At 41.2% G+C, this 12,376-nt stretch overlaps 1 protein-coding gene across 1 annotated transcript; it reads right to left on the bottom strand.

Annotated features, from left to right (window-relative positions):
* Positions 1-785: 785 nt before the first annotated feature.
* ZNF699 (zinc finger protein 699) lies at positions 786-12,376 on the bottom strand. Its single transcript, XM_069496078.1, has 7 exons — positions 12,347-12,376; positions 11,935-12,025; positions 8,413-8,465; positions 6,687-6,813; positions 3,350-3,460; positions 2,731-2,914; positions 786-2,374 (listed from the first exon to the last, which is right to left on the bottom strand). The coding sequence occupies exons 3-7, from the start codon at positions 8,458-8,460 to the stop codon at positions 916-918; spliced, it is 1,929 nt and encodes a 642-aa protein (XP_069352179.1). The 5' UTR covers positions 8,461-8,465; positions 11,935-12,025; positions 12,347-12,376; the 3' UTR covers positions 786-915.

Genomic DNA, 12,376 nt, shown 5'->3' with positions numbered 1-12,376 from the left:
AGGAGAAAAATATTGAGTAGGCAATTTCTGATATCTGCCATACTAGACCAAAAAGAAAATAACAACCAAAACCAAAGTGTCAATACCATAATGACCACACACTTAGAGAACAATGGGCATTAATTAAAAATCAGTAATTAGAAAAAAAAAAAGACCATTCCTGCTTCTGTATGAAAAAATACACTTTGAATCCTCCATGATCCAAAAGACTTTGTAGGCCGGGCACGGTGGCTCACGCCTGTAATCCTAGCACTCTGGGAGGCCGAGGCGGGAGGATCGCTTGAGGTCAGGAGTTCGACACCAACCTGAGCGAGAGCAAGACCCCTGTCTCTACTAAAAAATAGAAAGAAATGATTGGGACAGCTAAAAATATATATAGAAAAAATTAGCTGGGCATGGTGGTGCATGCCTGTAGTCCCAGCTACTCGGGAGGCTGAGGCAGGAGGATTGCTTGAGCCCAGGAGTTTGAGGTTGCTGTGAGCTGGGCTGACGCCACAGTACGCTAGCCCAAGCAACAGAGCGAGACTCTGTCTCAAAAATAAAATAAAATAAAATAAAATAAAAAAGACTTTGTAATGCAAATAATATTTACACCTAAACCAAAATAAAAGCACCTCATACTATGGCTAGAGCTGAAAACGTAAATTTGTCTAAGTGAGCCAGCAGTCCACTTTAAGGATGAGACAGTGATCTTCATTTCTAGTATGACCTTTCTTATACACAATAAGTATGTTCAGGAAGGCTTTAGTACATGGTTTATACACACAGGGTTTCTCTAAGGTGTCCTCAAATCTCCAAAAAGATGAGCGATAATTTCCTACTATCTTACATTTGTAGGGTGTCTCCACAGTATGAGATCTCACAAGTTGCCTATGATTTGAAGAAGCTTTGCAGACATTCCCCTATGCCTTACATTTAGATGTTTTCTCTAGTGTGAGTTTTCACATGTCTTCGAAAGTAGGCAGGACAAACAAAGGCTTTCCCACATTCCTTACATTCATAGGGTTTCTCTCCAGTGTGGCTTCTCACATGTCTTCGGAAGGATGAGGGACAACTGAAGGCTTTTCCACATTCCAGACATTCAAAGGGTTTCTCTCCAGTGTGCATTCTTGCATGTACAGTAAGGTATGAAGAATGACGAAATGCTTTCCCACATTCCTTACATTCATAGGGTTTTTCCCCAGTGTGCGTTCTCATGTGGATCCTAAGAGCTGAGGGATAAATAAAACCTTTCCCACATTTCTTACATTCATAAGGTTTCTCTCCAGTGTGAGTTCTTATATGTACCGTAAGGTGAGAAGAACTAATAAAGGCTTTCCCACATTCCTTACATTCATAAGGCTTCTCTCCACTGTGAGTTCTTAAGTGTTCAGTGAGGGACGAGGAACGACCAAAGGCCTTCCCACACTCCTTACATTCATATTGTATCTTTCCAGTGTGATCTCTCACGTGGGCTCTAAAGGATGAAGGACAGCTGAAAGCCTTCCCACATTCCTTACATTCGTAGGGTTTCTCTCTACTTTGATTTTTCACATGTGTATTAAGGGAAGTGGGAAGATAGAAGGATTTTCCACATTCCAGACATTCGTAGGGTTTCTCTCCAGTGTGTTTTCTCATATGGACACTTAAGGAGGAGGGACAATTGTAGGCTTTCCCGCATTCCTTACATTTATAGGGTTTCTCTCCAGTGTGTGTCCTCACATGTACAGTGAGTTTTGAGGACTCGCTGAAGGCCTTTCCACACTCTTTACATTCATAAGGCTTCTCTCCAGTGTGAATTCTTATATGTATGATAAGGTGAGAGGAAGAACTGAAGGCTTTCCCACATTCCTTACATTCATATGGCTTATCTCCACTGTGAATTCTTTTGTGTTTGGAGAGCGAGGAGGAGCAACTAAAGGCCTTCCTGCATTCCTTACATTCGTAAGGCTTATCTCCACTATGAATTCTTTTGTGTTCTGTGAGGGATGAAGAACAACTAAAAGCTTTCCCACACTCCTTACACTCATAGTTTGTTTTTCCAGAGTGAATCTTCATGTGTGCCCTAAAGAATGAGGAACAACTGAAGGCTGTGGTACATTCCTTACACTCATAAGGCTTCTCTTCAGTGGGAGTTTTCATATGCTTCTTAAAACAAGCAAGAAAATGGAAGGCTTTCCCACATTCCTTACACTGGTAGCGTTTGCTGCCAGTATGAGACCTGATGTGATTCTTAAGGGATGCGTGATCCATGAAGGCCTTTCCACACTCGTGGCATTCATAGGATTTTGTTTCAGTAGTTCTCTGGAGTGTATCAAGATTTGGAATTTGGCTAAAGGTTTGCCCATATTGATTTTCTTCATTACATTCATAGATGTTCTCCACCATACGATTTCTTCTAAAAATAAAAGGCATGCTATTAGTAATACATTTTTACCATTTTCAGTGAATGTGTATGTTTTCTGCCTGGTCAAGTTATAAGCTCAAAGTTCTCACAGCGTGGCTCTATCATAGCTCAAAAATTGTCACCAAGTTTTTAACTTAAGGGATTTTTCTAGTAATTGCTTACAAATGAAGTTATGTGTCAAACATTCGATATCTCATTCTCATTTGTAGGAAAAATACCTCCCAAAAATTCTTTGTGAAATCACAATTTTTGACCTAGGCTTACATATACATGCTTCTTAAATTTCATGGCATTTTAAGATTCTCTCCTGAGGCATTATTTTCTCTTATATGAATGGTACACACCTCAAATGTCTCTCATGGCTTTTGTTCTGATAATCAATACCACAGTATTCCCAGTTTTCAGGTAAAATGGAGGACCAGGAATCATTTCTTTTGAATCCTACTATCTTCTGTTCATTGGATATTTTTTCTCCACAAATATCTTGTGGGACAACTGATTCATTAGTTTTAAGTTGAGTCTCAAAATCTGAAACAAAAAAGTGAAAGCAGCTGTGAGCAAAGGACTTTTTAGCAGAGTGGCTATTTCAGGACTTTGGTATTAATGGGCTCAAGGGTCAAAATGTTAAGCAATTAACTAAGAAATAATTCTGTGAAGATTGAGACTAACATACTTATGTTATTTTAGGAGATTATAGGATCTCCTTTATAGGCTTATTATAGACTGTAGTTACGAGAGCAAAACAGAAAGGAATTGGATAAAATGCATATGACCAAATACTAACTTGCAATGAGGAAATATGGAAGGTCTTTGTGAAGAATGAGGGAAGTGTGAGAGGACTGATAAAAAGTCAAAATAGTAATCTGAGATATCTGTGGATGATCAGAATACTCAGATAAAACAAAGTTTTTTTGTTTGATTTTTTTTTCCCCAACCAAGACAGTTTCTCCCAAGGATTCTTGCCTTCATGGTCCTCCCCTGTACAGATGCCCTGGATAAGTCCTGTCTTCACGGTCTGCAGGTCCTCCTCTTGTTCCCACTGGGAGATCAGATGGGGTGTGTGTAGCGGATACCCTGCACATGCAGAGAGGCATATCGTGATGGAAAACAATGAAGAACCACAAACATTTCTCTAAGATAGGACCAAAACTTTGGTCTTCTGATACCCTAAAGATGGGCAACTATGAGCTTAACTGCAACAAAATGTCTGTCAAATTTATTTAAAAATAAAGCAGTGAGGGGGGAAGGAAGCAGCCTCTGACATACACAACCAAGCTAACGTTCACACCTAAACCTCAATATTATTACAAGCTGGTCTCGTAATCATAGCCAGGGCATTTTTGTTCTCTTATCGAACAGAAATAATCTTCTGGAATAACAACCTCGGACAAAGTTACTCTGAGATCATGATGAAATTAAACAAAACAAGGCTACTTCATAATTTTGTCTAAAGGTAATATGCCACCCACAAAATACTCAATGATAGAATTGCCCCTACTTCCTGTCAGCAACCAATCTAAAGTGACTGCCTGTGCACTAGGTTACACAGTATCCGCCCAAAATTCATGTTCAAATAGATCAATGGAACAGAACAGAGAGTTCAGAAACAGATCCACATCAATAGAGTCAACTGATGCTTGACAAAGGAGCAAAGGCAATATAGTGGAAAAAAGACAGTCTTTTTCACAGATGGTACTGGAACAACTGGACATCCATATGCAAAAAAAAAAAAAAGAATCTGGACACAGACCTTACACCCTTCACAAAAACTAACTCAAAATGGATCACAGACCTAAATGTAAAATGCAAAACTATTAATAGAAAACTCCTAAAAGATAACAGGAGGAAATCTACATGACATTGGGTTTAGCAATTTTTTTTTTTTTTGGAGACAAGGTCTCACTCTGTTGCCTGAGCTGGAGTACAGTGGCACAATCATAGCCTCCTGTAGCCTTGAATGCCTGGGCTCAAGCAATCCTCCTGCCTCAGCCTTCCCAGTAGCTGGTACTACAGGCGTGTGCTACCACACCAAGCTAACTTTTTAATTTTTTGTAGAGATGAGGTCTTGCTGTGTTGCCCAGGCTGGCCTTGAACTCTCAGGCTCAAGAAATCTTCCCGCCTCGGCCTCCCAAAGTGCAGGGATTACAGGCATGAGCCACCATACCCAGCCAGCAATGACTTTTTAAATGCCACCCCAAAGGTGTGAAAAAAGGAATTGATAAGCTGGACTTCGTTAAAATTAAAAATTTTGTTCTGCTCTGTGATAGGCAGTATCAAGGGAATGAAAGGACAAGCCATAGCCTGGGAGAAAATGTTCCCAAAAGACTATCTGATGAAGGACTGCTATCTAAAATATACAAGTAACTCTTAAACCTCACAAATAAGAAAATAAACAATTCAACAAAAAAATGAGCCAAAGACCTTAACAGACACCTCACCAAAGGCATACAGGTGGCAAATGCTCCACATCATATATCATCAGGGGAAAGCAAATTAAAAAAACAAGATACCACTACACACCTATTAGAATGGCCAAAATCCAGAACATTGACAACAGCAAATACTGGCAAGGATGAGGAGCAACAGGAACTCTCATTCTTTGCTGGTGGGTATGCAAAATGGTGCAGTCACTTTGGAAGACAGTTTGGCAGTTTCTTATAAAATTGAACGTACCTTTATCATACAATCCAACAACTGAATTGTGCTCCTTGGTATTTACCCAAAGGAACTGAAAACTTATGACCACATAAAAACCTACACATGAATGTTTACAAGAGCTTTGCTTGTAATTGCCAAAACTTGGAAGAAACCAGGATGTCCTCTTAGCAGGTGAATGGATAAACTGTGGTACATCCAGACAATGCAACATTATTCAGTGCTAAAAAGAAATGAGCTTTCAAGTCATGAAAAGAACGTGAAGGAAACTTAAATGCACATTACTAAGTGAAAGAAGCCAATCTGAAAAAGCTGTATACTGTATGATTCCAACTATACAACATTCTACAAAAGGAACAAGTATGGAAACAGTAAAAGGATCAGTGGAGTTTAGGCAGAGAGAGGGATGAATCGATGGAGCTCAGAGGACTTTTAGGGCAGTGACACTACTCTGTAATACTATAGTGGTGGATACATGTCATTATACATTTGTCCAAAACCATAGAATGTACAACATCAGGAGTGAACTCTAAACGTACACTACGGACTCTGGGAGATGATGATGTGTTGGTGTAGGTTTGTCAACTGCAACAAATACACCACTCCAGTGGGGGGATGTTGATAGTGCAGGAGGCCGTGCATAAGGGGGAGCAGGGGTTATACGGAAAATCTCTGTACTTTCCATTCAATTTTGCTGTGAACTTGAAACTGCTCTAAAAAAAAAATAATAATAATAAAGCCTATTAAAAAAACAAATAAAAAAAAGGTCCACCCAGAACCTCAGAATGTTACCTTATTTGGAAATAGGGTCTTTGTAGATATATAATCAAGATGAGATTCTACTGGATTAGGGTGGCCCCAAATCCAATGACTGGTACCCTTGTAAGGAAAGAGAGACTTAGAAACAGACAGGGAAGATAGAGGCAGAGATTGCAGTGATGCATCTCTTAATATAAATCAAGGAATGCCACGAATTGCCAGCAACCACCAGAAGCCAGGAAGAGACGAGGGACTTTTTTTTCCTAGAACCTTCAGAAAGAATGTGGCCCTGCTGACACCTTGATTTCAGACTCCCAGTCTCCAGAAATGTGAAAAAATAAAACTGTGTTGTTTTTAGCCACATTTGTGGTACCTGGTTACAGAAGGCCTAAAAAACTAATACAGACTATTTTCACAGAGCCATCCCCACATCACCCAAGTAAAGCCCAAATCCTGTAGGTACTTTTGAACACCCTCCTACTAAGATGTGTAAGAGGTGTGTGCTCTGCCTCACTGTTTAATCAATCCAACTTGTTTAACTATAGGTGTGTTCCTGGTGGTCTTTGGGTAGAGGGCACCGACAACAGTAAAACTCTCAAAAGATCCCAAACCACAAACCATCTCCCTACGTCCTAAAGTGACCCCTGAAGTCTATGCCCACACTTTCAAGGCTTTCAACCACAAGAAAAAGAAGAAGTCAGTTCAAAACACAGATGCTTATTTTCACGGTGAAGCCACTAGACTGTGAGCTTGTTGGGGTCAGTGACCATGTCTGCCTTATTTACCAACGTATTCCCCTTCCTCAGCCCAAATCCTAGAACGAAGCAGATGAGTAAGATAAAATTGTTTTCTAAACAACTACATGAAAGAACGTTGTCATCCTTACCTAGTGAGGCCAGGTTCCGGAAGTTTTCCAGCATCACATCTCTGTAGAGGCTCCTCTGAGAAGGATCCAGCAAAGCCCACTCCTCCTGGGTAAAGTCCACAGCCACATCCTCAAAGACCACGGAGTCCTAAAACATCCCACAAGTTCTGTTCAGAAGGTACAACTCCTCCAGTGTGCACAAGAGGATGGATGAGGCAGTTTAACACTGGGGAACTGAGAGCCAATTCATGGGCAGTCTAGAAGATTCTATGGTCTCCCACCATCTACTCTAGGACTCAGTCAACAGATCTCATTCCTTTTCTATCCACACATACTTCCTGACTCAACAAATCCTGTCTCATAAATTTAACACTTCTAAAATGCTAAATTTGTCTCCCCACAATTTGATAGTAATGAGATAGCAAAAACCAAAATGTTTTTCCTACTTTCTTACACAGTCACTTAATACAGAATGGATACTTCTGACTGCAGATGGGGGCAGGGTGAACTATTTTCTCCCCACACCAAGCAATTCTCCAGCCAACACCAGTTGGGTGTCCTATAATTCTATTGAACTCTGACACTATACTCCTGGAGATGGCATCAGATCCCACAGGTTGAGGGCTCAGTCCCACAAAACTGTCCCCCACTTCAGATGCCAATTGCAAATAGTCCATTGTCACTTACAATTCTGACTGACTGGCTATAAATCAGGGCTACCACTATCCCTTCCTTAGCTTCAATTAATTTACTGGAATCATATTTTAAAATACACAGATCAATAGCCAGGTGAAGAGATGGATAGGCCAAGATATGGTGGGAATTGGCTTGGGGATTCCATGCCACCCTCCAGGAATCACCATGCGTTCAGGCATCCAGAAGCTCCTTGAACTCAGTCGTTTGGGTTTTTACAGAAACTTCATTATGTAGGCACGACTGAGTAAATCACTGGCCACTGGTGATCAGCTTCACCTTCAGCCCCCTCCTGTCCCCAGATGTTGGGGGATAGGGCTGAAAGTCCCAACCCTCTAATCATGACTCCATCTTTCTGAACCAGCCCCCATCCTGAAGTTGTCTAGGGGCTGCCAGCCACCAGGCATCTCATTAGCACATTAATGCTCTGGAGGTTCCAAGGGTTTTAGGAGCTCTGTGCCAGGAAACAGAACAAAGACCAAAATATATATTTCACAATATCACAGATGGTGACCAATTCCAGTCTTAGAATGGTCCAGAACAGTCCAGAGCATATTGCAGAAATGAGAGAAATGTTCTAGAAATGAAATAATTTCTATAGTGACACCATCCATTCCTTGACACAGATATAATTTCGCCTGCTACCTTATTCCTGCCGTAGCAATCAGCACAACATGAAACGCCAAGTCAAGTCTGGACAAGGTTTTAATGAATAAAAACACACTGATGGAATGGGAGCTTTTCCTTTTTTTCCCCCTTCACAAACTTGAGAGGTCCAGGAGTCTGCAGAAACACAACTCTTAGGCCGGGCCCACAACAGGCCCTTATTTTCTTGTGTTCTAGGCCAGGAGTCAGCAAACTATGGCACATGAGCTAAATCTGGCCTGCCACCTGCTTGTATAAAGTTTTATTGGAACTCAATGGCCTTCAAAGCCTAAAATACTTACAATGTGGTCCAATACAAAAACAGATTGTTGACCTGTGCTTTAAAACAATTAGGAGGAGATTTGGAGACTAAAAGTATTCTTTTGGGGAATTATTACCTGTTACTTACCTGTATCAGATTTCTCGGTAACTCAGCAGCTGTCCTTTCTTTTTCCATGATCCCTTGGTGAAGAAAAGCAAAAGGTCAAGGTAAGGCAGAAAGCAATATGAGAATCCAGAGCTCCCACAATTCCCACACTCATGGATGTCGATGTTGCAGCACATCAATTATGAGTGACAACTCCCCTCAAAACACAAACACACACACACACACACCCCCAAGACACCCAAGCAAACACACACTGATCTATGAAGGTGGACCAACCTTATCTCCCCTAGAGCTAGACAACAGTGCTCTGGTCCTTGAGGATCAGAAAGAAGAGGTTGGGAGTGTTATTTTGTAAGTTAACTGAAGTCTAAAAAACTTTGGCTGTCAATTTGTCCATGATTACAAAAAGCATAAAATGTATCAAGGAGGGCCTTCAGCCATGAGAAGATACACTCTCTGTCTCAAATCCAAGAAAGTAACAATTTATAATTTACCCATCCTTCCACTGAGGGTTCCACTCCCACGATTCCTTATTTTTTATAGCACCCCTTGGCTGGCTAATAGGCATTACTGGTTGGCCACTGACCACTGCCCCCACTCCCGTGAGCTACAAGGGTCCCCAAAACCTGGGTTCTGAGAAAAAGCCTCAACCCATTGAATTCCACATACAGAGGCAGAGAGGACCGCGATGCTGTGATTCACATGCTAAATCTGTCTATAATATAGTTGTAGGAGAATAAGAATACTTGACCAACTATGTCATCCCTGATGGTGGTATCTGCAGTGATATCACAAATTTCAAACAACAAAAATTCAAGTTACTTCCACTGCAGTGGAACAAGTAGCATATTTAAATAGCCAATAAGAAAAAATTATAACATTCTTTAGTACATTAGTAACAATTTGTGCCATTTGAGCAGCGCTGATGTGAGAATAACTTTACAAAGAGATGTCCATATTTTAGAGGATTTATTTCTCATAGAAACTCCGCAAATCAGATATTATTATAACCACTTTATAGCTGAGGAATCTTAGAAAGAGTCAGTCACCCACATGCTCAATGTCACCCAGTTAGAAAGTTGCTGAGGCAGGATATGAATGCAGGTCTATTTGTCGTCAATGCCTAAAACCCAATGAGTACATTTCTGAATATATACCTCAAATTTTAGTTGTTACCAAGGCCTTTCTTTGCTAACATTTACCAGGATTTAGCCTAGAACCCTGCTGGGCACTATGGAGAATGGAAAAATGAAGAGTTCAATTCAAATATGCTATCTTTGAGCTCTGTCTCCTGACTGAGCCCTGTCTCTCAGGCAAGGATGCTTCCCTTAAGGCCCTTACCTCCTGCTCCTCTGTTTCATAATTATTCAGGTGATATTTACCCTGATGCTACTACACGCAGTCACAGAGAATAAAGCACTGAACAAAACAGAAAAATCCTGAAGCACATGGATGTTATAATCTTTTGGGAGAGGACAGTAAATAAACAAAATATGTCAGGTGGTAGTACATGCTATTAATATATAAAAAATGTAGCGCATTGCAGGGATAAGAAGAAATACATATTTACCTTTAGCAAGTAAGGACTGGTTATGTGGTAGGATAGAAACAGAATTAAAAACTGTTTCAGATAACACTGGAAATCCACAGCTGGTTTAGTATATCTATTAACATATTTATAAGCATAACCAACTCCCGGTGGAAAAGAAGTCAGTAATAGGCTAACCATTCATTTATGGGGTTGAAAAAAGAACAGCACAAACATTTAGAAAGAAAAAAGAAAATAGGGCAAATTTAATAATATTTTTTAAAAAAAGCAAAATCATAAAAGCAAATGTATCCTTTGAAAAAAACTAATGAAATTGACAAACAGTTATTTAAAGAGCAACAGAGCATAGACAAAAAGTTATGAGTGAGTCATAATTACAGATGTCACAGGGAGAATACAGCAAAAATTCAAGGAATAGGTATGAAGACGTACAGGTAATGAATGAATTTCTAGAAAGCAAGCAATGACCAAAAATAAGTACAAAATCTGATTCTATCCAGTCATTAAAGGAAAAGACACCAGTTTAAAACATGCCCACAAAGGAAAGAGAAGTTGCAAACTGTTTTATAAGAAAGGTCACTAAATACATAAGGGATTCCAATATAGCGGGAAAAGAATGTTTTCCTGAGTATTTCCAAGACCAGAAGAGTACAATTCAAAAAAAAAAAAAAAAAAAAGAACGATCTCATACACATAAGTGCAAATGAATATAAAAATATTAGTACAGTTGAGAAATGAACAATGATAATAAATTACAAACTAAGTTCATTTCATCCTAGGAATGAAGGATGGTTAAAAACTGAATCATTGATTAATATAATTCACCACATTAATAGAAAAATAAAGATTATATGACTCATCCCCTTGGACACAAAACAGTGATGAATCTATCACTTGGTAACACCATCCATTGGTAATAATAATTTAGCTCACTAGAAAAGGCTAGAAGCGAAAAGGTTTTATTAAGGAGAAAAAAAATTTACAAACAGCTACAGCAAACATCCTATTTCACCATGAAATGGTAAAACAGTTCCCTCTGTGATCTGGAACAAGTCAAGGATGCAAATTATATGCTATTTTACCTTGAAATGAAGGGGTCCTGATAAGTGCAGTAAAGAAATAGAAACTGCAAGGAATAAAAAAGGAACAAGTCGAAACTGGCAGATGATTAGATTTTCTGTGTGAAATGTAACAGCTCTATAGATAAATGATTCAAACGTATCGTTTTATCAATGACAAAATGCAGGGCCGGGCGCGGTGGCTCATGCGTATAATCCCAGCACTCTGGGAGGCGGAGGAGGGAGGATGGCTTGAGCTCAGGAGTTCGAGACCAGCCTGAGCAGGAGCAAGACCCCGTCTCTACTAAAAAGAGAAAGAAATTAGCCAAACAACTAAAAATAGAAAAAATTAGCCGGGCATGGTGGCGAGTGCCTGTTGTCTCAGCTACCCGGGAGGCTGAGGCAGGAGGATCGCTTGAGCCCAGGAGTCTGAGGTTGCTGTGAGCTAGGCTGACGCCACGGCACTCTAGCCCAGGCAAGAGAGTGAGACTCTATCAAAAAAACAAACAAACAAACAAACAAACAAACAAAAAAACCCCAAGACAAAACGTATTTGGCAAGGCAGCGGGTTAACAAGGTATTTTTTAAAAAGCTGCTCCTGCGGGGCGCGGTGTAATGACAGGTGTAAACGCTTGTAATCCCAGCATTGCGGGAAGCAGAGGCAGGAGGATAGCCGGAGCCCAGCAGTACCAGGCTGCTGTGAGCTATGATCGGGTCACTGCACTCCAGCCTGGGGTGACAGAAGAAGACCCCGTGTCAAAAACAAAACAAAACAACAACAAAAAAACCCCAATTCCCTTCTATGCACCTGAATGCAATGTATCAAACTGATGCCCACAAGCAGAGTAAGACGCACAGACTAAAATATCATCTAATGCATCAAGAGAGGAGAGAGAGTTGGGGACCGAGATGAGGCAAATGTCACCCTGTGCTCACCCGCCACGCCGAGATCCACAGATCAGCGCCGAGAGAACGAGGTCGAGGCGCTTGTCCCCGTGACCCCGAATGGCAGAGATGCTTTTTCTTTCTGGAAAGAGAGCAGAGGATGCTTTGGGGGTGCTGATTAAATACGACAGTGTGTTTCCAACTCCAACCTGCAGCAGAATCGCCCCGAGTTCCTGATTCAGTAAGTTTGGGACGAGCCGCGGCCCCAGGGGAGCAGACCCGGAGCTCTCAGACGAGGCAGCGCGACCAGGGAGGCCCCGGGCGCGGAAGCCGGGCGGGAGGGGCGAGGGCCACCCAGGAGGCCGCCCTTTGACCTCAGACCCTCAGTCCGAGCCCTCGGACTCTAGCGGGCGGGCGTGACAGGGCCCGGCCAGATACGAACCCGATTGAGGCAAAAATGTACCTCAGGCGGAGGCGCAAGGTGACATGGCTG

Source organism: Eulemur rufifrons, chromosome 2 (genome assembly GCF_041146395.1).
Source record: "Eulemur rufifrons isolate Redbay chromosome 2, OSU_ERuf_1, whole genome shotgun sequence".
NCBI classification, from domain to species: domain Eukaryota; kingdom Metazoa; phylum Chordata; class Mammalia; order Primates; family Lemuridae; genus Eulemur; species Eulemur rufifrons.
The sequence above is the reverse complement of the archived record's forward strand: the minus strand, read 5'-3'. Positions and strand labels throughout refer to the sequence as shown.